The sequence below is a fragment of the Artibeus jamaicensis genome, unplaced genomic scaffold (genome assembly GCF_021234435.1).
Source record: "Artibeus jamaicensis isolate MK-2021 breed Jamaican fruit bat unplaced genomic scaffold, CSHL_Jam_final scaffold_804, whole genome shotgun sequence".
Lineage (NCBI taxonomy): Eukaryota > Metazoa > Chordata > Mammalia > Chiroptera > Phyllostomidae > Artibeus > Artibeus jamaicensis.
Window position 1 is genome coordinate 2,698,347 of NW_026522055.1, and position 27,706 is coordinate 2,726,052.

General features: G+C 40.8%; 1 protein-coding gene across 3 annotated transcripts; it reads left to right on the forward strand.

The window, feature by feature from the left end:
- Positions 1-1,197: 1,197 nt before the first annotated feature.
- ZNF613 (zinc finger protein 613) lies at positions 1,198-25,909 on the forward strand. 3 transcript variants are annotated; one of them, XM_053659735.1, is made up of 6 exons: positions 1,198-1,351; positions 2,103-2,185; positions 7,427-7,633; positions 9,697-9,823; positions 10,085-10,177; positions 23,906-25,909. In XM_053659735.1, the coding sequence occupies exons 3-6, from the start codon at positions 7,619-7,621 to the stop codon at positions 25,888-25,890; spliced, it is 2,220 nt and encodes a 739-aa protein (XP_053515710.1). In that variant the 5' UTR covers positions 1,198-1,351; positions 2,103-2,185; positions 7,427-7,618; the 3' UTR covers positions 25,891-25,909. The 3 variants fall into 3 exon arrangements, with proteins under 3 accessions (XP_053515710.1, XP_036986856.2, XP_036986857.2); XM_037130961.2 differs by lacking the exon at positions 2,103-2,185; XM_037130962.2 differs by lacking the exon at positions 2,103-2,185 and having other exon boundaries at positions 1,198-1,337.
- Positions 25,910-27,706: the final 1,797 nt, after the last annotated feature.

The following is a 27,706-nucleotide window of genomic DNA, read 5'->3' on the forward strand; positions in this document are numbered from 1 at the left end:
CAAAGACTTCAATAATCACCTCCTCACACTTGATAATTTTGTAAAATGGCTCACAAAACGCGGAAAACCTGTTTACTTACATTACCACAACTTAAAAAAATCAGATTTAGTGTTTACATTATCATAGCTATGTAAATATTAGAGCTCAGCCATATATTATATTGTGATTACTTTTTTTAAAAAGATCATGTCTCTATTTAAAAAAAAAATTCACTTATGTTTAGAAAGAGGGAAAGAGGAAGAGAGGGAGAGAAATAGCAGTGTGTATTTGCTTCTCGCGTGCCCCCTACCGGGGACCTGGCCCCCAACCCATAAATGGGGTCCTGACCGGGAATCCAACCTCCGACCCTTTAGTTCGCAGCCCTTGCTCAATCCAGTGATCTGCACCAGCCAAAGCTACCTTTCCTTTCTTGCTCAACTTTTTATTCACTCTGTTGTTACCTTACTTAAGCCTTCTAAAAATTCTGGCCTTTGATTTTCAAAGCCCCACCCTAGATACTGGCGTTCCGCCTGGCAGGAAGAACTTGCCTCTAATCACGAGTGAAAAAACAAATAAAACCCTCCCTTCCTAGTCACCGCAGTCCTTCTTCCCATTGGCTGGAAACCATGTCCCATCCCAAAGACAGGTTAGGTTCCTTCGCCATTCCCACTGGGTCGTTTCGACTTCTCTTCGTGGTTTTATTGCTTATTCCCAATGAGTACTTCTGAAGACCTTTTTTGTCCCCCAGATCTTCTTCCTGCCAGAAATGTTTTCGGGGAATTTGCCTTTTGGCCTGTACATTTGCTCTTTTTCCTCCGCTGAAAAAATCGTTATATTTTGTACGGACACCTAACTTCTAAGATGGCTGCACCCACTGTGTCACTTCCAAATCTTTATACAAAGCAGATGGCTTTTTCACCCCAGCTCGCTGAGGTGGACGTAGCCTACCCCATTTTTGTCTTGTGCAGGTTCGAGCTCCTGAAAGTTAATGCAGTTTTCAGGGTTTTAAGGTGGCGAGAAATGAGATCGTCCGGTGGCTTTTCGTCGTTCCAACCTTTGGCCCGGCTACTGAGACTAAACCGGCTTTCATGACTACTGTACGTCAAGTGTTGAAAGATGGCCGTTTCCAGGACTCGTGGCGAAGTGGGTGCGGACATATTTCCTCCCTGGAAACCGGAAATCCAGGTGTCTGTGACCCCGCACAAATCCCTCCTAACCTCGTCGGCCACCGTAGACCGGCGCCAAAACTGAGCAAGTGCGCACTGAAAAAGAATTCACGGAAGTGCCGCTTGTAGAAGGTCCTGGTAGGATCACAAGAAAGCCGCGCCTGTGTGTGTGGGGCTCTCCGAGGAACAGAGTGAGAGCATCGAGGTGTCTTTGGGTATCTCGGTGGGGGAGCTGTGCTGTCCGTAGTGGGAAAGGCAGCAAGCGGAAGTCGGTGTCTGGGGTGTCTGTGGTTGGGGCGTCTCTGGGGTTTTGTTATAGCCATTCGAGGGGGTATGAAACAGTATGCTAGTGGTGGTTTTGATTTGCATTTCTGAGAAGGCTAACAACATTTAACTAAGTATGTTATAGAAAACAACTCAGCTGTTTTCGGGTGTATGGAGTGGAACTTTATTTTATGCGCGCGGATCCAGAGGAGTCAGTCTCCAAATTCTGGGCTCCATCAGTGGGTAATAATTGTTTATATAGGGTGAGGGGCGGTTTGTCACTCAGACCCTTACTTCTAGCACGAAAGCAAGAAAGCAGAACTGCTGATAGGAGTTAATACGAATTTCTTCGTTCTTACTCCTCATTTACTTAGTTACTTGCCCTCCCTAATCTTGTTGACTCAGCTGCCAGCCCCCCTCCTGGGCAGGCCATTAATCATTACCTTATTGATTCACCGACTAGCTCCCCTCCTGGGCAGGACACTACAAGTATAGATTGTGAGCATTTTAAGAAAGTATTTATTTATTTATTTTTAGTGAGAAGGGAAGGGAGGAAGAGAGGGAGAGAAACGTCAAAGTGAGAGAGAATCATTGATGGGTTGCCTCTTGCACATACCCTGTTAGAGGACCGAACCTGCAACCCAGGCATATGCTCTGCCCAGGAATCGAACTAGTGACCTTTCACTTTTCAGGACAACACCCAACCAGCCGAGCTACATGCAACCAACTGAGCTGCAATCTAACATTAAATTGTTAGAATGCTGACAATCTGCAGGTCAGGGCAGATCGTTTGCATTTTTTTTAATTGATTATGCCATTACAGTTGTTCTGTTCCCCCCCCCTTCATTCCCATCCCCCCTGCACCCCCCGCCCCCACTATTCCCCCCTTTTAGTTTATGACTATGTGTCTCAAGTTCTTTATATTCTATATTTCCCATACTATTCTTGCCCCCGTATCTATTTTCTACCTACCGTCTATGCTATTCTCTGTATCTTCCCCCTACTCCTCCTCCCACTCCCCTGTTGCTAACCCTCCATGAGATGTTCATTTCTATGTTTTCGCTCCTGATCTAGCTGTGTCCTTTTAGTTTGCTTTTGTTTTAGGTGTGGTTCTTAATAACTGTGAGTTTGCTGTCCTTTCACTGTTCATCTTTTTTATCTTCTTTTTCTTAGGTAAGTTCCTTTAACATTTCATATAATAAGGGCTTGGTGATGATGAACTTCTTGAATTTGATCTTATCTGAGACACTTTATCTGTCCTTCCATTCTAAATGAAAGCTTTGCTGGATAGAGTAATCTTGGTTGTAGGTCTTTGGATTTCATGACTTGGAATACCTTCTTCCAGCCCCTTCTTGCCTGTAAGGTGTCTTGAAAAATCAGCTGACAGTCTGATGGGAACTCCTTTGTAGGTGACTGTCCCCTTATCTCTTGCTGCTTCTAGGATTCTCTCCTTCATTTTAATCTTGGCTAGTATAATTATGATCTGCCTTGGTGTGTTCCTTCTGGGTCCAACTTGTTTGGGATTCTCTGAGCTTCCTGGATTTCCTGGAAGTCTATTTCCTTTGCCAGATTGGGGAAATTCTCCTTTATTATTTGTTCAAATAAGTTTTCCACTGGTGGCTGTTCCTCTTCCCCTTCTGGTACCCCTATAATTTAGATGTTGGAACGTTTAAAGATGTCCTGAAGGTTGCTAAGCCTCTTCTCATTTTTTTGAATTCTTGTTTCTTTATATTTTTCTGTTTGGCCATTTTTTCTTCCCTCTGGTTCACTCCCTTGATTTGAGTTCCAGTTTCCTTTTCATCACTGTTGGTTTCCTGTGCATTTCCCTTCATTTCAATTAGTTTAGCCTTCATATGTTCCTCTAATTTGTGACTAAAATCAACCAGTTCTGTGAGCATCCTGATCACCAGTGTTTTGAACTGTGCATCTGAAAGTTTTGCTATTTCTTCGTCGCTTAGAGTTATGGGCTCTGGGGCTTTGAGATCTTCTTGAGCCATTTTTGGTCTGTTCAGGTCTGTTAAGTATCAGGAGCGGAGCCTTAGGTGTTCATCAGGGCAGGGTGACCCAGTTGCTGGGTCACCCTGCTGTATGTGGGGGCGGGGTCAGAGCGGGGAAATGGCGACCCCTTCTGCTGCCTCTCGCTTCTGGGGCCTGCTCTGTCCTGTCTCACCGCCCACTCCCTCACTGTTTTATCTGCACACGAATGTGAGACCACAGTCAACCTGCCATCCTGTGCCCTCACTGGGTCCGCTGGTCGCTCACTGGGTTGCTCACTGGGTCTGCCTGTTGCAACCCCACGCCTGGGATCCGTGCGCCTGAGTCTCTCTGACCGAGTTTTCCTGTGCAACCCCGCTCCTCCAGCTGCTGGCTTCACCCCTCTTATGGGTCAGGCTGAAGAATTTGTTGTTAGACTTCCGAAAAGTTCAATTTTCTGTGTTCTGGCTGTGTTTTCTGTTGCTAATATTTTGTTGTCTCTAAACTTGGTTGTGTGAGAAAGCATGGCATCTCCATCTATGCCTCCATCTTGGTGGAAGTCCCAGCATTTTTAGTAACTGCACAGTATTTCATTAGGTGTGTGTACTTTTATTCATTCAATTTAACCTCTACTAATAGATCTGATTAATACATTTACTTCGCTTTGCTAGTATTGGTTACTATTTCTTTTCCAAAAATTTCTAGAAGTGTATTTTTGTATTCTACTAATATCTCTATTGAAAGTATTCAGTAAAGTGTAACTATTCCCCCAAAGTATTTGGTCATGTAACACTGCAATAAGAAGTGTGTGTTTTGAAATGTTACCAATTTTTGTATATAAATTTTGTAATCAGCCATCTAACTAAAAACTTACTTTTGACATAAGTACACTCAAATCTCTGAAACTGTGACTTTTAGTCATGTTACAGAACTTCTTATAATTTGCTTTCTCTTCTCCATTGTTGATTATTCTTACTCAGTTCTTTATGAAATTAGTGGGGTTACATTTCTAAAATAGTAATAGATAAGAGTTGTGATACTCATCATCCGTGCCTTGCTGTTGGCTTTAGAGAAAGTACTTATATTGTTTCACTGGACATAGATAGGATGTATTTGATTTTTTTTTTTATTGAGGTGAAATCCACACAACATAAAATTAAACATTTTAGAGTCAGCAATTCATTGGCTTTTAGTACGTTCACAATGTTGTGCAACCACAACTTCTGTCTAGTCCCAGAACATTTTTATCACTTTTATCACCCCAGAGGGAAACCCTGTGCCCATTAAGCAGTCACTCTACATTCTCATATCCCCAGACCTTGGCAACCCCCATGCTGCTTTCTGGCTCTATTGGATGTACCTGTCCTAGGCATTTCATATTAGTGGAGTCATACAGGATGCAATCTTCTGTGCCTGCCTTCTTTCACTTAGTAAAGTGTGCTTATGGTTGTGGATTGGGCCCTGAGGTGTTCCTTCGGTGCTTAGCCAGGCTGTTGACAACTCTGCCTTAGCCTTTATGTCCCGCTTGCATGGAGTGTGGAGGTCAGCCAGAGGAAAGCCCAGGGTCTTCCTAGATCTCTGCTGAGCAGGCATCCTGTCTTGTGCGCGTACATGCCTTTATAAATTCCCCAGGTTATACTGGTGCTTTTGAATGAAAAGAAACTCCCTTTCCAGCTTTCCTTTCAATTTTTCAGCTGTGTCTCAACTGTAATCTTTTCTCTAGGCAGCTGCAAGTTGTTCATCCTCTGTACAGTTTTAAGACATTCCTGCTGCTTTTCCTTGCTGAGCTCCAAATTAGGCGGAACAGAGAGGAGCACGCTGAGCCAGCCCTTTAGGTCGACCCCAGATAGGTTCCAACACACAAACTTAATTCTTTTCCAATAAGGTTTGCTCTGTTCCTTCCAGATCAGAAACCAGGGTCCCACACTGCGCATGCTGGCTGCCATCTCAACCCCCTGAGACTAGGAAGCGGGTGAAGCAAGGGCACACAAAAATGGCACTAAGCTTTGCTACCATTTTTAAGTTGCCTTTTTATTGATTCAGTATTCACAGTGGCTATAAAACTTTGAGTGTTTTTCTGAGTTCTGACAGGTTTCATTTTGTTTTTGATGCTGACGTTTCTGACCTGATGTTTTGATGTTGCTATGGCAGGATGGGCCGTTGGAGCTGCCTCCTCTGCCATTTCCATTCAATGGGATTTTTCATCATAAAGTCCCCTGTCTTGAATTCGTTTTGTCTTTTTAAAAAGATTTTATTTATTTATTTTTTTAGACAGGTGAAAGGAGGGAGAAAGAGAAGGAGACAAACATCAATATGTGGTTACCTCTTATGTGTCCCCTACTAGGGCTCTGGCCTGCAATCCAGGCATGTATCCTAACTGGGAATCAAACCAGTGACTCTATGGTTTGCAGGCTGGTGCTTAATCCACTGAGCCACACCAGCCGGGGCTCTTGAACTTGTTTTTGTTTTTTTTAGATTTATTTTAATGTTTTTTTTGTTTGTTTTGTTTTTTTAGATTTTATTTACTTATCTTTAGAAGGCAAGGGAAGGAGAGAGGGAGAGAAATATCAACGTGTGGTTGCCTCTCATGTGTCCCCTGCTGGGAACTGGCCTGCAGCCCAGGAATGTGCCCTGACTGGGAATCGAACTTCGATACTCTGGTTCACAGGCCTGCACTCAATCCACTGAGCTACACCAGCCAGGGCTTGAACTTGTTTTAAACATGCAAGTTTTTGTACTGTTTCAAAGTGTGTATATATACTCACCAATAATAGTTTTGCTTTAGTTTTTTTCTATTTGTTTTCCTTTGGCTCACATAATGATTAATGATGCGGACTCTGGCCTGTTGGAGTCTGTGTGTTGTGGATGAGGTCAGCACATTCACACAGACTACCGAGTACTGTGGAGAAAAAAGGACGGCACAGCCACTCTCTCAAGGGGAGAGCGCCTCAGAGTGCCTCAGCCACTCTCTCAAGAGGACAGTGCCTTGACTCTTGCCTGGACAGGCTTTTATTGCTTTTCAGTTACATTACATCAAAGAAGGTTCTCATTCATTATCCTTAGATTTACATTAAGTGATTACTTCTTATAGATAACCAAAAAAGAAAGAAAAGTTGCAAATGCGAGGGAGTGATAAAAATGATTGATTTGGTTACATTTTGTCCTTGGGCTGTCTTAGCACAGACTTAGGGAGTTGCTTCAGAGATATACATTAAACATCTGCAGTTTTAACTCAGAGTGAGGGAGTTTTAGCAAAAGCAAGTCTCATAGCAGCCTAGGTACAATGCAGGCCAGATTCCCCATGGGGAAGCCAATCTGCACACCTGGCTCCTGTGTGCCACCTCACACTGATCAGTTTTCCAGATCAGTACTGGGCTAATTTGCCACTGCCATGCTCATTGGTTCCCTATAGATTAGTGAAAATGGTCTTTTAGGTAATGTTTGGCTTAGTACTTTTGTCTTCACACTGAGGTATGGTTACACATGAGTTGTACAGAGGCTTCTGAACAGGTAAATGAACCCAGTTTTAAAGAAACGGATGTCCACATCCTTGCCTTTTGTATGTCTCTGTCCAAAAATTGATCTGTGTGAGAAGTTCCTGCTGCAAGTGCATTGCATTGTGCAGTTCTTCTTTCTCATCTCCCCTTTCACAGTCACCCCACTTTGACTTCACAGAGGAAAGACATACCGCCCACATCTTCAGCGTCTTACTTAGACTTTATTGCTCCAGAGTATATTAGCCTCTGGAGCTTCAGATAAAGGAACAGATGACCTTGAAATCAGGTGAGTGACAGTAGCAGTGATAACATCTGGGCCCAGAGGAAATGTACACTCAGAGTGAATCTATTTTCAACCCTGGCTGGGTAGCTCAGTTGGTTAGTGCCCCATACACTATGGTTCGATCCCCAGGCAGGACACATACCAGACTCAGCCAGTGAATGCATCAGTAAGTGGAACAACAAGTCAATGTTTCTCTCTCTCTCTCTCTTCCCCCTTCCTTTCTCTCTCTAAAATCAGTAAATAAAGTGAATTTACTTTTTAGCACACAGGTCCTGACTTGAGAAACAAGATCTATCACATGACCTGAGGAGAGAGAAGTTTCAGGAACTGGATTTCGTCATTTGTGGGGACACCACTGACCAGAGACTAAGATTTCTAACCGGAAATTTCTGTTCAAGAAGAGACTAACGGCACAACATCCTTGTTGCTGGCCATTTCCAAGTAACAGAAGAAAATGGTTAAGGACCAGGTGACTTGTGGTTTGTTTTAGTCCTTCCTTCATTCTGTGATTGTTTTGTGGAGGATGTGAAAACACAATTGAATTAAATGGCAGGGTATAAATTAGTAAAGTAGAAATAAAGCTAGCCTCTAACTTCAACATCAAGGTAAGTAGGATCAGGAATATATTGTTCCTGAGATTCACACTAAATGACTAATGTTGGGACATCATGCGACGAGAGCATCCTGTAGGTTACATTAATGTCACCTTTTGTCAGATATCTCTGACAGTCCTAAGGAGACAATCATGATGAAGACAGGCTGTGCCCTGGGGTGGAGAAGAAAGCAGACCAGGTCCAAAGAAGACGTCATTACCGTATATTTTAGACACTTAGGTCTTACGACATTTTTTTATGGTTCTTCTTGGAGCTGATATGATAGGCAGTGTCTCCTTAACCTCAGCTTTCTCATAAATGCAAAAGCAGACCTCCTTTGAGAGCACAAGAAATCAGTGGGCACAGTTTGTGGGACCGTAACAGGGCAACCCATGGACCCAGCCTTGCAGCGGTCAGGGTTAATCTAGGAATAAAACCAAGATGACCTAAGAAAATAGAGGGACTGTATGACAGTCAAAGGACCTGTGTGACCACATAGTTGAAGTGGTATTTGAGTTCAAGTTTGGCAGTAGGCAGAGGAAAGTACTATTATCTGCTAAGGTTGTTAGGGTCCCAGAGGGTTTCCTTTACTACACCCTCGTCTCTAAGATTGTATGCTCTTCCCTGTGGTCAAAGCCACTTCCTACTGCCTCATCTTTTATTATCTTTAAAAAATTTCATCATACAACTGTACATGGATACATTTGTAAAACTTTAGTGATTACAAAGTACAGACAGTGAAGAAGATTTTTCTTATGCTTCTTCCCTCATATCCTAATGCAGCTTTGTAAGTGGGCACTAATGTGTATGCTTGTCACTATACCTGTATGTACATCTATGTCCATATGCACAGATGCATCTGTCTCAGCCCTTAGATCCTTGGATAGTGCCTTCCCATTAACGTATTTACTCTTTCATAAACTGGATTGGTAAATATGGGACCTCACTTTGGCCTCTGTATTTATTATTCTGTCTTTTATGTATTTCACTACTCTACCCTTTTACTGCATTTTGAATAATTTCTTTCTGATAGCTACCTTCCAGTTCATTATCTCTTCAGTGTATTTGATGTACTATGAACCCGCCTGGTAATGTGAATGTAAATAATATATACATATGTGTACAGTCATGTGCCACTTAACCATGGCTATACATTCTGGGAAATGCATTGTCAAGCAACTTCATTGTATAAACATCATAAAGACATTTAGACACACCAAGGTCTGCATTGTATACCACCATTGTATATGTGGTCTGTCGTTGACCAAAACGTTACGTGGTGCATGACTATATTTGTCTTTTATGAAGGCTGCTATTTCTTTTCTTAGTCTGCTTAATGAACTTTAAATAGTCTTTTGTTCTTTGGACATGTTCTAGAAAGCTGCTTTATTCCTCCTAGTATATAAAATATACTTATTTAATGTATAGTGTCCTGTAATGATAGTGTCTGAATTTTCTTGTGGTTGATTCTGATAATGGCTGTCAAGATGGACAGTGAATATAGAAATGGGATGTGTTTTATTCACCCTGATAGTACTAGTATATGTTTAATGTCTGGCAAATACATACCTTTTAAAAATATGTGTATATATGTAGTAAATGCCATATATGTGTATGTGTATGTATATATGGCACATGTTTCAAACATGTATATTGTAAATATTCATAGTTTAGCAAAATAATTTAATGACAACTTAATACATAAATACCTGATTTGTAGAATGATGGTTGAACAATTACAGAATATTTACTAGAGATTGCTTTTGAATATGGATAGATTTTACTTCTATAACATTGTAGATTTAAAAAATCAAAACACTGAAGTACAATATATAGATACAGCCTATACGGTAAAAATGAGCAGAGCAACTTTCTTCATATTTCTTCTATTTCAATAACTAGAGAAACAATCCTATTAAACAGGACCGTGTTATTACAGGAATCCCTGACATTTCATGATGTGGCTGTGAACTTCACTTGGGAGGAGTGGCAGCTCTTGGACCCCGACCAGAAGGACCTGTACAGGGATGTGATGTTGGAGAACTACAGGAACCTGGTGTCAGTGGGTGAGGACAGCTCCCAGTGTCAGCCAGTGCCCTGTTAGTGGCCTTTCTGAGCTCTGAAAGGCCTGGAGTATCTGTGATGCTCTGAAGTGGTAGTTAAGTCTCAGTCTCCTCTCTGGTCCTAGGTTAGAGGGTATATTGTGCCCTTCTTCAAAGAATAGCCTTTGCTGACCTACAGAAACCTTCCTAAAATATAAGCTTGTTTGTTGGCAGACCAAAGCCCAAATCAAAGAGCTTATCTCTTCTGTCACTTTCCATGAACAGGGTATCCAGCCAGCAAGCCAGACACACTGTCCAGATTGGAGCGAAGGGAACCACGGACAATAGAAGATGAATTCCACAGTGGCATCTGTTCAGGTAAGTGAGAGAGAACCAGCAAGGCGGGTGGCTGGGGAAGTCCTATTCTAGTCATTCAGAGGTATCACAGCTGTGAGGGTGTCTGAGGATATGTAAACAGAACCTCCATGGGTCTCCCATAAAAGAGCTCTTTTTCTTCTACATGTTTATAAGAATGTATCTCTTCTTAGATTTGGTCCCTATTTATTTCATCAAGGTTTTGATTTTTTTCGTTAGGTTTCTTCTTATAGTTCTCAATCTTACCATCTTTCTTCCCTTACCTTTGTATCAGTACCTCTTCCTTCTACTTTTCTCTTTATTTTTTCCTTAATTTTATTTATTTATTTTTAACGACTTCCCCTCCGGGGAAGGGACAGAGAAAGACAGGGAGAGAAACACCACTTAGTTGCCTTTTGCACACCCCCAGCTGGGGACCTGGCCCACAACCCAGGTATGTGCCCTGACTGGGCTGGTGAATTTTCAGTCCACAGGCCAGCGCTCAATCCACTGAGCCACACAAGCCAGGGCCTTTGTACTTTTCTTAGTCTAAAATAACACCTTCCATGCCTCTATCCAAGGAGAGATGTGTGATGTTAGCACTATCTTCTGACTACAGCACTTTCTTGCCCCTTTGGATAAGGTTGTTTCCCCTTCCTGACACTCACCCCATCTTTGATTAGGGGTTAGGATTTTAATGTGTAACTGGGGGTGACATAAACATTCAGCCTATAGTACCTGCTATTAGTTATATATATCCTGGTGGTGTTGGGAAAAGCTCAGTCCTCCTCTTGTGTTTCTCCTTTACTGTCACATACAACTGCACTCATAATACTTTTCCCTAAAACAAGCAATTCTCTGGAATCCACCAGGGGGTGTTCTATAGTTGAACTCAATTCTTTTTTTTTTTTTTTTTTTTTTATGTTTTTTTAAGAAGGAAAGAGAGGGAGAGAAACATCAATGCATGGTTGCCTGTCACATACTCCCTACTGGGGACCCAGCCCGAATCAAACCAGCAACCCTTTGGTTTGCAGGCCAGCACTCAATCCACTGAGCAACACCAGCCAGAGCCAATTTAACTTAATTCTGACACTATTCCACTTGTAGATAGCATCAGAGTCTACAGATTAAGGGCTCAATTCTGCAGGATTGTCCCCACCTTCACTTCAAATGCTAATTACGAGTCTGGGTTGTCACCTGTGTTTCTGAACACTATCTATAGATCGGAGGTTCTAGTGACCTCCTCCTTGGGTTCCATCAATCTGCTACAGTGGCTCACAGAAATCAGGGAAACATTTTACTTCCTAGATCACCAGTTTATTATAAAAGGATATGACTCAGGAACAGACAGATGGGAGAGATGCAGAGAGCAGGATATGTGGGAAGGGGTGTGGAGCTTCCATGGCGTCTCCAGGAACCACTGTTCCAGTACCTGTCTTGTTCACCAACCTGGAAGCTCTCTAAACCCCATATCTTTGGGATTTTATGGAGGCTTCCTCACTCAGGCAAGATCCATCATGAACTTCCTTTCCAGCTCCAGCCCCTCTGCAGAGAATGGGAGGTGGGGCTGAAAGTTCTAACTTTTAATTGTGGTTTAGTCTTTCTGGTGACCAGCCATCATCCAGGACACCACCCAGAGTCAACTAATTAGAATGAAGGACACTGTTATTACCTGGGAAATTCTAAGGGATTTAAGAACTCTGTCAGGAACCAGGGTCAAAGACCAAATATTAGAACAAAAGATGCTGTTTTATCACTTAGAGGATTTTAGGAGGTCTGTACCAGGAAGGTGTGTTTCTTCATAGATACTTTCTTATCTCCTCAGCTCCCTTATTCAAAGTCTTTGCCATTCCTGTCCATTTCTTAAAATTTCTCATTGTCTTCTTCCAACCTAAACCACATCACTAACCCTCATGGATGCATTGCTTTAATTTCCTTGTATAATTGTTAACTCTGACCATCCTTTTAGTTTATCTTAAATAGTGTTGCTAGATTCATTTTCTTTCTATTGAAAAAGATTTACTGAATGATTCCATTTGTTAAAGTAGCTCATAACAGAGAAAGACAAAATGTGGCCTCCTAGGAAGAGAAAGTGCAAGACAACAAGCCACAACAAAAATGGTTCATTTGATTTTTTAAAAATGTGGTCATAGTTAAGCCCTTGGACCCCGCCGCCCGCAGACAAACCCCCCACCCCCCCCCCAATAATAGCATTTTTTCCTCTACTTTCTACCTTCCAGGCGCTGGTCTTGACTTTGCTATGTGTAGGTTTCATGAACCAGCATTTTTTCTTGCATTAACCTCTTTTCTTTTATAAAATTTATTATTGTTCAAGTACCATTTTCTGTCTTTTACTCCCATCCCAGCCTACCACCCACAGCGCTCCCCACCTCCCTCCCATTCCTTACCCCCCCCACCTTAGTTTTTGTCCATGTGTCCTTTATTCTTGTTCCTGTGAATCCTTCCCCTTTTTTCCCCTGAAATTCTCTCCCCTCTCCCTGTGGTCACTGTCAGCCTGTTCTCTGTTTCAGTGTCTTTGGTTATATTTTGCTTGCTTGTTTGTTTTGGTGTTTAGATTCCTGTTAAAGGAGAGATTATATGGTATTTATGTTTTACTGCCTGGCTTATTTCACTCAGCATAATGCTTTCCAGTTCAATCCATGCTGTTGCAAAGGGTAGGGGCTCCTTTCTTTCTGCTGCATAGAATTCCATTGTGTAAATGTACTATAGTTTTTTGATCCATTCATTTACTGATGGGCACCTAGGTTGCTTCCAACTATTGGCTATTATAAATTGTGCTGCTATGAACATTGGTGTGCATAGGTTCTTTTGGATTGGTGTTTCAGTGTTCTTAGGATATACTCCTAACAGTGGAATTGCTGGGTCAAAAGACATATTCATTTTTAGTTTTCTTAGAAAATTCCATATTGTTTTCCATAATGGTTGTACCAGTCTGCAATCCCACCATCAGTGAACTGGGGTCCTCTTTTCCCCACAACCTCTCCAACATTTCTTGTTTGTTGCTTTGTTTATGATGGCCATTCTGACCTGTGGAAACTGGTATCTCATTGTGGTTTTAATTTGCATCTCTCTGATAGCTAGCAATATTGAGCATCTTTTCATTTGTCTGTGGACCCTCTATATGTCCTCCTTGGAAAAGTGTCTGTTCAAGTCCTTTGCCCATTTTTTAATTGGGTTGCTTGACTTCTTAGAGTGAAGTTGTATGAGTTCTTTGTATATTTTGGAGATTAAACCTTTGTCTGAGCCAACCTTTGGCAAATATGTTTTCCCAAACAGTTGGTTCTCTTTTTATCTTAATACTGTTTTCTTTAGCCATGCAGAAACTTTTTATTTTGATGAGATTCCATATGTTTATTCTTCCCTTTATGTCCCTTGCTCTAGGGGACATATCAGTAAAAATGTTGCTGTGTGAAATATCTGAGATTCTACTGCCAATGTTCTCCTCTAGGATTTTTTTTTTAAGATTTTATTTATTTATCTTTAGAGGGGAAGGGAAGGAGAGAGGGAGAGAAACCAATGATCCTTTTCATGCACCTCTCAATCCACTATACATCAGCCAGGGCTCCTCTAGGATTTTAATGGTGTCACGGCTTACATTTAAGTATTTTATCCACCTTGAATTTATTTTGGTGTATGGTGTAAGTTGATGCTCAAGTTTCAATTTTTTGTACATAGCTGTCCAGTTCTCCCAACACCATTTGTTGAAGAGGCTATCTTTACTCCATTTTATGTTACTGCCCCCTTTGTCAAATATTAGTTGTCCCTAGAGAGTTGGGTTGATTTCTGGGCTCTCTGTTCTGTTCCATTGGTCTATGTGCCTGTTTTTATGCCAGTACCAGGCTGTTTTGATTACAGTGGACTTGTAATACAGTTTGGTATTGAGTATTGTGATCCCTCCTACTTTGCTCTTCTTCCTCAAAAGTGCAGCTGCTATTCGGGCTCATTTATGGTTCCATATAAATTTTTGAAGTGTTTGTTCTATGTCTGTGAAATATGCCATTGGTACTTCAATAGGTATTGCATTGAATCTGTAAATTGCTTTGGGTAGTGTGGACATTTTGATGATGTTAATTCTTCCAATCCATGAACATGGTATATGTTTCCATTTCTTTATGTCTTCCTTGACTTCTTTCTTCAGTGTTGTGTAGTTTTCTGTATACAGGTCTTTTACCTCCTTGGTTAGGTTTATTCCCATATATTTTATTTTTCCTTTTATTATATCGAATGGGATTTTTTCTTGATTTCTGCTTCTGCTGTCTCATTGTTAGTATACAAAATTGCCTTTGATTTCTGCATATTGACTTTGTATCTCGCTATTTTGCCAGATTCATTTATCAGGTCGAGCAGTTTTCTGGTAGAGTCTGTAGGATTTTCCATGTACACTATCATGTCATCTGCAAACAGTGACAGTTTTGTTTCCTCCTTTCTGATTTGGATGCCTTTTATTTCCTTTTCTTGTCTGATCGCTGTGGGTAAAACTTCCAATACTATATTGAGTAGAAGTGGTGAGAGTGGACAACCTTGTCTTGTTCCTGATCTTAGTAGAAAAGATTTTAGTTTTTGCCCATTGAGTATAGTGTTGGCTGTAGGTCTCTCATATATGGCCTTTATTATATATTGAGGAATGCTCCCTCTATTCCCACTTTGCTGGGTGTTTTTATCATAAATGGGTGTTGTACCTTATCAAAAGCTTTTACGGTATCTATTGATATGATCATGTGATTTTTGTCTTTGCTTTTGTTTATGTGATGAATTACATTTACTGATTTGCGAATGTTGTACCATCCTTGCATCCCTGGGATGAATCCTGCTTGGTCATGGTGTATGATTTTTTTGATGTATTCTTGGATGAGATTCGCCAATATTTTGTTGAGGATTTTAGCATCTATGTTCATCAGTGATAGTAGCCTGAAGTTTTCTTTCTTTGTTGTGTCTCTATCTGGTTTTGGAATTAAGATGATGTTGGCTTCATAAAAAGAGTTTGGGAGTATTCCATCATTTTGGATTTTTGGAAATAGTCTGTGAAGAATAGGGGTTAGTTATTCCTTAAATGCTTTATAGAATTCTCCTGTGAAACCGTCTGGTCCCGGGCTTTTGTGTGAGGGGAGTTTTTTGATTACTACTTCAGTTTCAGTCTGCTGTTATTGGTCTGTTCAGGCTTTCTGCTTCTTCATTGAGTTTTGGAAGATTATAATTTTCTAGAAATTTGTCCATTTCACCTAGGTTTTCAAATTTCTTGGCATACAGTTCTTCATAGTAATTTCTTACACTTCCTTCTATTTTTGTGGTAGTTGTAATCTCTCCTCTTTCATTTCTGATTGTGTTTATTTGGGTCCTCTCCTTTTCTTGATGAGCCTACTTAATGGCTTGTCGATTTTGTTTATCTTTTCAAAAAACCAGCTCCTGGATTAATTGATCCTTACAATTGTGCTTTTAGTCTTCATGTCATTTAATTCTGCTCTGATCTTGGTTATTTCCTTCCCTCTACTTGTTCTGGGCTCTTTGTTGTTGTTCCTCATGTTCTTGTAGGCATAAGGTTAGGTTGTTTGTTTGAAATGTTTCTATCTTTTTTAGGTAGGCCTGTATTGCTGTGAACTTCCCTCTCGGGACTGCATTCGCTGTGTCCCATAAGTTTTGGGTTGTTGTGAGTTCATTTTCATTTGTTTCCAGAAACTTTTTGATGTGTTCCCTAATTTCATTCTTGACCCATTCGTTGTTTAATAGCATGCCATTCAATCTCCATGATTTTGGGTGTTTTGGTTTTTTCCTTTGGAGTTGGTTTCCAGTTCTAGTCCCTTGTGTTTGGAGAAAATGCTTGGTGTGCTTTCAGTTTTCTTGAAATTTTTGAGGCTCGTTTTGTGTCCTATCATGTGGCCTATCTTTTAAAATGTTCCATGTGCATTTGAAAAGAATGTGTATTTAGCTTCTTTTGGGGTGAAGGGCTCTGTATATATCAGTTAAGTCCATTTCATCTAGAGTGTTGTTCAGTGTCATAATATCTTTGTTGATATTTTGTTTGGAAGATCTGTGGATTTTTGACAATGGGGTGTTAAAATCCCCTAATGTAATTGTGTTGCTGTCAATATCTTTCTTGACGTTCTCTAAGATTTTCTTTATATATTTGTGTGCTCGTATGTGTGCATATATATTTACGATGTTAATGTCTTCTTGGTGGATTCTTCCCTTGAGTATTATGAAGTGACCTTCTGAGTCTCTCTTTATGGCCCTTTCTTGAAGTCTGTTTTGTCTGATACGAGAATTGCTACTCCAGCTTTTTTTTCTTGTCCATTTGCTTGGAAAATTTGTTTCCACCCCTTCACTTTTAGTCTGTGATGGTCTTTTGTCCTGAGGTGGGTCTCTTGTAGGCAGCATACGCGTGGGTCATGCTTTCTTATCCATTGAGCTATTCTGTGTTTTTTGACTGGAGCATTTAATCCCTTTACATTTATGGTTATTATTGATAGGTACTTATTTATTGCCTTTTTTGTATCTGTCTTCCTCTCTGTCTGTCTCTTTTCCTTCCTTTTTTTAAAGCAGTCCCTTTAGTATTTCTTGTAGAGCTGGTTTGGTGGAGGCATATTCTTTTAGACTTCCTTTGTCTTAGAAGCTCTTTATTTGGCCTTCTGTCTTGATTGAGAGCCTTGCTGGGTAAAGTACCCTTGTTTGCAGGCCTCTGGTTCTCCTTACTTGGAATATTTCTTGCCATTCTCTTCTTGCTTGGAGTGTTTCCATTGAGAAGTCAGTAGCTAACTTTATTGGGGCTCCCTTCTTTGTTACTTCCTTTTTCTCCCTTGCTGCCTTTAAGATTCTCTCTTTGTCTTGGAACTTTGCCATTTTAATGATGACATGTCTTGAAGTTGGCCTCCTTGGGTTCCTCTTGATTGGGACTCTCTGTGATTCCTGGATTTGTGTGACTTTTTCTCTCATCAAATTAGGGAAGTTTTACATCATTACTTTTTCAAATAGGTTTTCTATCCCTTGTTCTTCTTCTCCTTCTGGTATCTTTATTATTTGGATATTATTACGTTTCATATTATCTTGCATTTCTCTTAATCCCTCTTCTTTCTGATCCTCTTTTTTTTTTTCTTGCTCTTTCTGGGAGTTTTTTTCTACTTTGTCCTCCAAGTCACTGGTCCAATCTTCTTCATTGATCCTGCTTTTGATTCCTTCTACTGTGTTCTTCAGTTCAGAAATTATATTCTTCATTTCCTCTTGGCCTTTGCTGATAGTTTGTTTCCTTTTTCATGTTGATATAGTTTGTGGTGAGTTTATTGTAGCTCCCCTGTAGTTTCTGGTAGCTCATTGTGAGCTCTTTGAATTTTCTGATACCCGGTACTTTGAATTCAGTATCTGAGAGTTGACTTGCCTCTATTTCATCTAACATTCTTTTTGAGGCTCCCTCCTTTTCCTTCATTTGGGGATTGTTTCTTTGTCTTCCCATTATTTGTGAGCCTTTTCTTGTTAGCCTCAGCTTCTCAAATTGATGTGTTCTGGCTCCCTGGGTTTATGGTGTGAACTTCTGTGGTAGAATACCTGTGAAATTTAGTGGTGCAGTCTCCTTCATGTATCTTGATGTTCTCCACTTCCACCTCCTCCTTTTTTTTTTTTTTTTTTTTGGTGATCAGTTGGAGGGGGAGGAAAAATGGTTTGTGACAGCAGGAGAGTATTTTATGATATTTACAGACACAGCCAGTAGAGAAGAGATAGAATATCTTTAAGCTATATATAGTGTTAACCGTAATCTTCAACCCAACTTGCCACTTTTAAGAAAGGATGGACAAAAAATAAGTCTCTTGGTGGGGAGGGAAGGCTTGTGAGTGGGATCTAGAAAGCAGTGAGGTTGCGGGCAGTCAGGTTTTGAGGTAAGGTTAGAGTAAAGGATAGTAAATAGGTGTAGTGTGTGAGCAAATAAAGTTAATCACTATGGCAATAGAATTCAGAAACCTGTAAAGTGGGCTCAGATCCGGGAGATGTGTTGTGAAGTATTTACAGTTGTATAGAACAGCTATTCTTTACAATAATATTAGAGCAACAATAATATGACAGACTATGATCTGCCTGCATAGGGGGTACAGAACTTTGGGTAGTGTGCTAAAGGAAAACAAGTGGCGTGAAGTATAGAAAATTAGCAATACACTATAGAGTAGAGACCAGGGGAAACCTGTGAAAGGATACAATATAACCAGCCAAAACTAAGAAGCCTATGCACAAAGAGGAGGAATACAAAGATACTATTAAAATATTTAAAGTATGAATAATGAAAATAATAATACAAATATGCAGCAACTTGTGGCTTCTCTGCTTTAGCAGAGTGAAATTTATCTCTCTGACTCTACTCAGAGAGATAGAGTAGAGTAGAGTTGGGATGCCCCCTCTTTGGGTCCCACTCTGGTCTTTTTGTGGTTCCAAGTTGTTTGTGTCCTTTGTGGGTAGAAGAAAACAAAGAAACAAACAAAAAAGGCAGAAGGGAGGAAAAAGTGATAAGTTTGGAAAGAAAGAAAGAAGGACTAAAACAGGAAAAAAGGAGAAGAAAAAAGTATTGAAGAATAAAACAATAATAAAACTTAAAAATATATAAAATTCCTTTTAAAAAAAAAAGCTAAAAAACAAAACCCACCAAAAAAACATCTCTTGTTGGTTTCAAACTGGCCAAACTGGTTTTTCTGGCTGCAGCATGCTAAGGGTCGACTGGTGTGGGCTTTCTGGGAGTGCTCTCCCAAGAGCTAGCCTGGCGCCTCTCCCTAGTGCTCCAGGAAGGCAATCTAGGTTCTTTTCAGAGCACTTTCCCCGGGGGTCCTCTCTGTGGTCTGGGGTGTGGGCACACACATGCCAGCCAGGCTGCTTGGATTCCTCGAAATCTGGCACGGTCCTTCCCAGTTCTGTGGGGAAACTCAAGGGCTTCCACCCCTCCTCTGGATCTCCTGGGTGGGGAGCAAGCCAAGCTGCTGTCGCAGGAGAGTCCTTCAGTTTACTTTCCAAAAAAATTTCTCCAGAAAGCCTGCCTCTCAGCCCAGCCTAATTCCCCAGCCATACCGGTGACTATTGGAGCCAGAGCCCGACAATGCGCCTCTCAATTCTCCTGGGCTGGAGACCACAACGTCTGAGGTTGAACACAGCTCTTTGGCCTTATCACCCTCTCTGTAAACTCAAGCAGACAGGTTTCTGCCAGGTGTTGCCCAACCTTGCTTAGACAAGGAGGGAGGAAGCTGATAACCCAGCTCTCTCCCAAGGACCCTGTAGCAGGCCCAAGGCTCCCAAAGAGTCTGCTGTAGACTCGCCACATGCCAGCTCTCCTGAAGAGTCTGTGGCAGATGCCCCTGGCGCTGGTCACCTACCGAGGCCACTGGGTGCCAGGGCTCCCGTGGCAGACATGCTGGGAGCTGGTCGCCGGCCAAGGCCCCTGGGCGCTGGTCACAGACCGAGGCCACTGGATCCTGACCATGGCTTCTAGGCACTGGAGGAGGCCACTGGCCGCGTCAGCCTCTGCTCTCCTCTTTACTCAGGTCCCCAAGACCCCACTGACCTGCAGCTGTCTCTTTACTCTCAGGTCCTTCAGTGTCCCTCACAATCTCTGGCCTCTTATTTTCATAAATGCTGGGGAAGTGTTGGTTCTTTGTGCTGTTCCTCTGTAGATCTGCCAGGATTTTCTCCCATGTGTACGGGAAATGGAATCCACTCCATCCTACTTCGTCACTATCTTCCCGTTCTCCCTGGATTCATTGCTTTCCTTTTTCTTACAAGAGTCTGATGACATTAAGTCCCAATTAATCCTAGTGTTATCAGTCATGTAAGGTGGAAATTTCTGTCAACAGCCTCCATAATATGGTATAGTCTTGTTTATACAGCTTGCTTCTCCCCCCACTCCCCAAACTCAGGATCAATTAAATTTAAAGGAACCTCTGTAGTATTTTCCATACATGAGAACCTTTTCTTGGTCCATTGCTTTAAATATTTTTTGATGGCCTTAACTGTTGTTGGGTGGCCTGTTACACGTGCTTCGAGATTTTATATATATATATATTTTTTTTAAGACTTTTAAAAATATTTTATTTATTTATCTTTAGAGAGGAAGGGAAGGAGAGAAACATCAATGTATGGTTGCCTCTCATGAGTCCCCCGCTGGGAACTGGCCTGCAACCCAGGCACGTGCCCTGACTGGGAATTGAACCTCAATCGTGTGGTTCACAGGCCTACGCTCAATCCACTGAGCTACCCCAGCCAGGGCTATTTTTAAAGATTTTATTTATTTATCTTTAGATGGGAAGGAGAGAGGGAGAGAAACATGAATGTATGGTTGCCTTTTGTGCGTCCCCTGCTGGGAACTGGCCTGCAGGGAACCGGCCTGCAACCCTGGTATGTGCCCTGACTGGGAATCAAACTGCAATTGTCTGGTTCGCAGGCCCGCGCTCAATCCAGAGTGCTACACCAGCCAGGGCTGAGATTATATTCTAAAAGGAGGTGACACAAAATTCATCAAAATATGTCTATATGTATATGATGCCTTGTGGTGAAAACTGCTGAGAAGATTAATTAAACTGCAAAAGGCAATAGTGTGCAAGGGGACTGGGAGCTGCTGTTAGCGGTTGGAAATTTAGGTTAAGCTCTTCAATCTTTGGTCATCTAGGAAAGGTAATGGGTCTTTGGTAAAATGCCTTTAAGTAGCTCTATGAGGGGTGTGATTAGGTTCCTTAGGTGAATTACGTCCTGAACTAGACAAAGTAGCAGTTTCAGAGGCCTGAGAAGAACCTCAAGGAAGCCTGTGTGAGCACAGTGGGGTGGGTGAGAGGGACAGTTGATGGAGAGAATATGGAGATAAGGGTGATGTGGTGGTAGCTAGGTTTTGGAGTAGACAGGCATGTAGGACCTTCCAAGGACATTTCAGGAAGTTGATTTTTTTTTAAATAATGAGATGAGAAAACATTGAGAGATTTCAGTAGAAAGGTTATACTATGTAATTTATATTTTAAATGATCTCTGTGGCTACTTTGTAGATGGTTGTGGGCAGAGGTTGATCCTGAAATTCAGCCGGGAGCCTATTTGCTGTAGTACAAGACAGAACAATTGCCTCAGCCTGGGTACAACAAAGGGTGAGATGTGTTCAGCATATGAATATATTTGAAAAGAGAGCAGAACCCTGGCCTGGTAACTGGGTTAGAGCATCGTCCAGATACACCAAGGTTGCAGGTTCAGTCCCTGGTTGGGGAGCATGTAATGAGTAGATGAATTGCATAAATAAGAGTAACAACAAATCAATGTTTTTCTGCTTTCTTCTCTCCTAAAAATAAATAAATAAATGATTTTTTAAAAATTAAAAGAGGGTAGAATGATTTCCTAATTAAGTAGATAAAAGGTGTGAGAAAAAAATTACAAATGAAGGATGATAGTGAGGTTTTGGCCATGAATCCCAGGAGCAGTGGAGTTGCCATGCTCAAGATGTAGATGAAATGTGTAGAGGAGATGTGGGTTGGACATTGTAATTTAGATGTGCTTGTTCACATCCGGGTGGAGCACTCTGCTGCATTTGGATATATCTGAGTTCAGGGAGACTTTAGCACGAGAGGTAGAACTACAGACTGAATGAAGTCTCCTATGGTGTGAGTACAGAGTAAACAGAGTCTTGGGCAGGTAGCCATCAGAAAGAATATTTGTTGAATGCATGGTTTCTTAATTCATGTCTCAGGACCTCTACTTTTGAGAGTGTGTTAGCTTTGAGTTGACAGCCTGAGCTAGTGTATATATGATGCTGAAAGCGGGCCCTCTTGAGCCTAGTTGGGGAACCACACCCCTAATATATGCTAGAAGAGATTTAATTGAGTGAGAAATAAAGCGGGACATTTTGGGAGTAATATTTTAGTAACAAATAGAGTAGACATCTGCATGTAATAGACATTCAGTTTTTGCTACAGTTGAGGGTTGTGTGAAGTTGTCAGCATGAACAAAAAAGACAAGGAATATTTAGAAATTTAGAGGAAATGGTGTATGGTGACATTGAATGGGGGAATTATGGTATGATATACAGGAGGCATTTCTGGGACTCAAATAAAGATGAAGGGCCAAGAATGAAGGTGTTAAGTTGGAAATGTGCACTCTCAAAAGACTGGCCCAACACCTGCTATGTAAAGGCCAATTTTAGAGGTATTTTAGGAGAAACTGTGTGAAAATACATAAATGGGGTAATCTTTGGTAATGTAACTTTTATTTCCAGAGTAACTGTTACGGATTTTGTTAGTGATTGAGATAGAATGGCCAGGTTTGGGAGTTTGATTTATGTTATTAGATGCGTAGTCTTACCTTACCTTTTTACCTTGGTGACAACAGTGTAATGATAAGAAAGTACACCCAGTAGTTCTAGAAAAGGAAGAAAAATGGAAGGTTAAACTGCAAGGGTCTTGGTTCAGACAGAAGTGTAATCCTCTAGGACCCCTTAGTGATGTGAACTCAGATGTCTGTGTGGAATTTTTAAAGAAGATGCAGTTAGTGCAAGATGGTGGGTTTGGGGATCATGACATCAGATACTGATTTAGGGATCATTACATTGAAATGGGAACAGTTTAAATATTGCATGTGAACAGTTACGAAGTGTGACCAGAAAAGGTGACAGTTTCCTAGTGTGATATTGTAATAGAAGAAATACATATTTGGTTCCTGGCACAAAACCCTAATAGTTTCCCAAGTGTGGGAGTGCTCATTTCCCTTAACAGTATAGACAGTATTTAGTGCTCCTCCATGAACTTTTTAATACCCAAACTGTTAATGTTACTTAATGTTATACTAACTGTAAACTTGATCCCATGCTTTCATCTTTCAGTCTGCACAGTTTTTTCAAACATAATCTCATCTAATCCTCTGTCTTGCATAATATTTATATATTAATGATTTCCATATTGCTATTTCTGATTAAGACCTTCCTCAAGATTCCTATATCCAGTTGAGTTTCTTGTGTCTGTATTGGGTATCTAAAAGCCACTTGAAGGTCAATATGCTTTGAAATGCACACTTGATTTCCCCACATCGAGAACTTCCATAATATTCCTTTTCTCATGAAAACACACTACTCACCTATTCAGTGGTCCAAGTCAAATAATTAGGGATAATATCTGATTTCTCATGCTTATTGATTGCCCCATGTTGTAGACATGAGAGAGCCTCATCTTTTTCCTCTCTCTAGATTATATCCCAGTTTCTTCCACCTTGCTCTCCATTGGTCCTTCAAACCACTTTCCACAGTTTGTGCCTGCCTTCTTTATCATTGCTTTTTTGTTCAGTTTTTCCTGACCAGAATGTATGCTCAGTAAAAATAAGGAATGTTTCTGTATGCTCATGTCCAGCACAAGGCATGGTACATAGTCATCATTTAATAAGGATTTATGGATGTATGACTATGTCCCACATCATTTTGAAACAAATATCTATCTTCTGTGCTTGAGTGCTAATAAGAACTTGACTTTATTTTACTATCTCAGCATGCTTTATGAGGTCACATTTTGAAGGTATGTACTCATTTTGAATGAACTAAAACCTTGTTTATACAATGACTGTTTTCACCTTTTATTTTCTTTGTTTATATTACTGTGTTTTACCTTTGTCTAAGTGATAACAAGCATATTTACCTGGAGTTTCTTTGAACTGAGATCACGGTGTTATCAATGAAGTGCTAGGCTACACTGAGCTGTTGGTGAAATCGTTTTATACTAAGCCCATGGAAGGATTAATTTTTCTCTTCTTTCCTAGAAATCAAGAAAAATGATGATCATGTACAGGGGCACTTCCAAAGTCAAAGATGTCTAAGGAGAACAGAACAATGTCGTAAACGTAATACATCCAGATGCATTACTCATTGGAGTAAAAATAATTTTCCTTTAAGGCAAAATCATGATATAGTTCACTTACACGGGAAGGCATTGAGATCGAATGTAAGTTTGACCAACCAGATTGGAAACTGTGAAGTGAAGAACCCAGTTGAGAATAATGGAGATGCAAAATCCTTCCTCTGTGCAAAGGATGAGCAATGTCATACTGAAATAAAATTCCCTGAACATGGAAATTCTATAAACACCAACTCACAATTCATTAAGCATCAAAGACCTCAAAAGATAAATAAACTGCATATATCCAGTGAATGTGGGAAAGACTTCTTCAAGAAGTCTCGCCTCATTGATCACCAGAGAGGTCATATGGGAGAGAAGCCTCATGGGTGCAGTGTATGTGGGAAAGCCTTCTCGAAGAAGTCCAGGCTCACTAAACATCAGAAAATTCATGTAAGAGAGAAACGCTATGAGTGCACCGAATGTGACAAAGCCTTCGCCAAGGAGTCACGGCTACTTACTCATCAGAAAACTCACAGAAAAGAGAAACCCTATCTATGTGACGAATGTGGAAAAGGTTTCATCAAAAAGTCTCGGCTCATTAATCATCAGAGAGTTCACACAGGAGAGAAGCCATATGGATGCAGTCTGTGTGACAAAGCCTTTTCCAGAAAGTCTGGGCTCGTTGAACATCAGAGAACTCACACGGGAGAAAAACCTTATGAATGCACAGAATGTGACAAAACCTTCTGCTGGAAATCACAGCTCAATGCCCATCAGAAAACTCACACAGGAGAGAAACCCTATGTATGTGATAAATGTGGAAAAGGCTTCATCAAGAAGTCTCAGCTCATTAATCATCAGAGAGTTCACATAGGAGAGAAGCCGCATGGATGCAGTCTGTGTGACAAAGCCTTCTCCAAAAAGTCCAGGCTCATTGAACATCAGAGAACTCACACAGGAGAAAAACCTTATGAATGTGCAGAATGTGACAAAACCTTTCGCTGGAAACCACAGCTCAATGCCCATCAGAAAATTCACACAGGAGAAATATCATATACATGCAGTGACTGTGGAAGAGGCTTCATTAAGAAGGCCTATCTCACTGTACATCGGCGAATTCACACTGGGGAGAAACCTTATATGTGCAACGAATGTGGCAAAGGCTTCATCCAGAAAGGCAGTCTCTTAATACATCAACGGACTCACACTGGTGAGAAACCCTATGTATGCACCGAGTGTGGAAGAGGCTTCAGACAGAAATCTTGCCTCATATCCCATCAGAGATTTCACACAGGGGAGAAACCCTATGTATGCACCGAGTGTGGAAAAGGCTTCAGCCACAAATCTTCCCTCATATCCCATCGGAGATTTCACACAGGGGAGAAACCCTATACATGCAGCGACTGTGGGAAAACTTTTAGAGATAAGTCATACCTCACTAGACATCGAAGAACTCATGCAGGAGAGAGACCCTATGGGTGCTCTGATTGTGGGAAAGCCTTCTTCCATCTGTCATCTCTTGTGTCTCATAAGGAAATGCTGCACTCAAGAGAGAAATGTGTAGGTTCATTTAAGTTAGGAGACCCATTTTCAAAGAATCACAAGTCATCACATTCAAGTGAAATCATACAGGAGAAAACCCCTGTTGATACAGTGACTGTGCACATGCCTCCTGTGGCAGCTCAGGTGTCCTCACACATCAGTGGGTTCCTAGCACACAGGAACGTGGCCACTGTGGGACAGCCAGCTGCCAGAGACATACCGTCAGCAGAACACAGAACTGGCACGGGGAAACCTTATGACTGCAGTGAATGTGGTAGTACCTTGGGTGACCAAATATGTCATATTTTATGTCACAAAAAGCACACAGGAGTACACTGTGATGCAATCAAGGTGGAAGACCCTTGAATAAAACCTTCTAGTATTATATGGTTGACAAGTTTTTACTGAGACAAGTGTGCATATAGCAACTGGGAGAGTTTTTCATGGAATGAGAGACTCTCAGTGCTGTTTCATATGTTACATGTCATGAGTGAGCTTGTAGTTGATAGAAATATAATGACTGTGGAAAGTCATTTTCCAGATATAAGACTTAAATAGGTGGCAGAGAGTTCACACGGGAAAGAAATTGCTAGCCCATTGAAAGCATTGATTGTGGCATGGTTGTCAGTGGTACATTCTGCCTCATCCTTTGGCAGAGGAAATCCTAGAAATAAAACTCTGGACACACTTAACTGTGGAACATCTTCAGCAAAATATCAGAAAATGCACAAAGCAAATAAGGCCTGTGAGGATGAAGAAGACTTTAGGGGTTTGTGTCACAATTTTAACATAAGTCTACATTAGGTAATAGGCATAGTGTGCATTTTAGGACAGTATACTTTGAATCAGACTCCTAGTTGACATGTCAAGACTGCTTCATTTAAAGGAGGTTGTCAGTGTTGGACACCATTGATTAAAGTTACAACACAGTGCACACTCCCCCCCTCTTGGGGGTCATGAATCTTTTTCCCATGTAGGAATATTATGTGACTAGCTCTTGCATTTCTTTGGTTCTAAATGTGTTCAAATTGTATTTTAGGTGACTGAAGTCCCTCAAAAGGAAACAGTACATTTAATTCTGTAGTGTAACAACATGTTCGGGTATGTTTATAAATATCACTTGGGGAACAGAATTCAAAACTCATGAATAACCTATCAGCCATGCTTTCACCAAGATGATAGTTCCCACCCTGCACACACACCACTCAGAAAAAACTTTAACAGCTATTTCCTTTAACTTGGTACTGTTTCAGGACCTGTAGGTGATGACAGTGATGAACTAAACAAAATGTACTTGCTACCTTTGAGCTAGCAATTTTTTTAAGAGTACTTTTTAAAAATTTTTTTGGAAGGGAAGGAGAAAGGGAGAGAAACAGGGATGTGTGTGAGAGATACTAGCCTCTCATATTCGCAAGTTGGCTCATGTAGCTCAATCCACTGAGCTACACCAGCCAGGGCTGAGCTAGCAATTTTTTTAAAGGTAAGTTTTATGCATATAGCAATTTTATCTTCCAGCAAATGTAATCAAAGGATGTATAAATATGTTAGTTGAAAGGGACATACAGTATAAAGAACAAAATATCCTGATAATTTCCAGTTCAAGGGGCATGTTATTTGGATGGAGGGAAAGGATTCACTTAATTTTACATACATAAAACAGGGTGTGGATACTTTAAATTATTCATGTCTTCTCTCCAGGTTATAAATTCCTTGAATAGTTTATAGGTAATCGTATATTTCTCAGCACATAGCAAAAAGAGAAGTGAATTATGTATAGAATTGAAAGATGAATGAAGCCAAATGAGTGAGCTAATGGACTAATCAATCAACATTACTTTCATCACGGAAGGGATAGAGGTACTGGAAAGAAATTGTAAGGATCAATATCCTTTTTTTTCTCCCTTTTTCCTTTAAAAACATTTTTGTTTTTTAAATTTTTTTATAAGGATCAGTATGTTAAGAAACCTTTTAAAAATCCTAACAAAAGGCTCCTGTCAGAATATAGAAGGGTGAGAACAGAGGAGGAATAGGCTCTGGAGAAAAAGACCAATTAATGGAACAAAATCACTCTAAAAATGGAGGACAGATGAGACCCTTTGGATGTCTTGGAGATGAACCCTCATATTTGTCCCCAGGCCTATCACCTTTTAGAGCTGCCATCATTTAAAAGATTCCACACTCT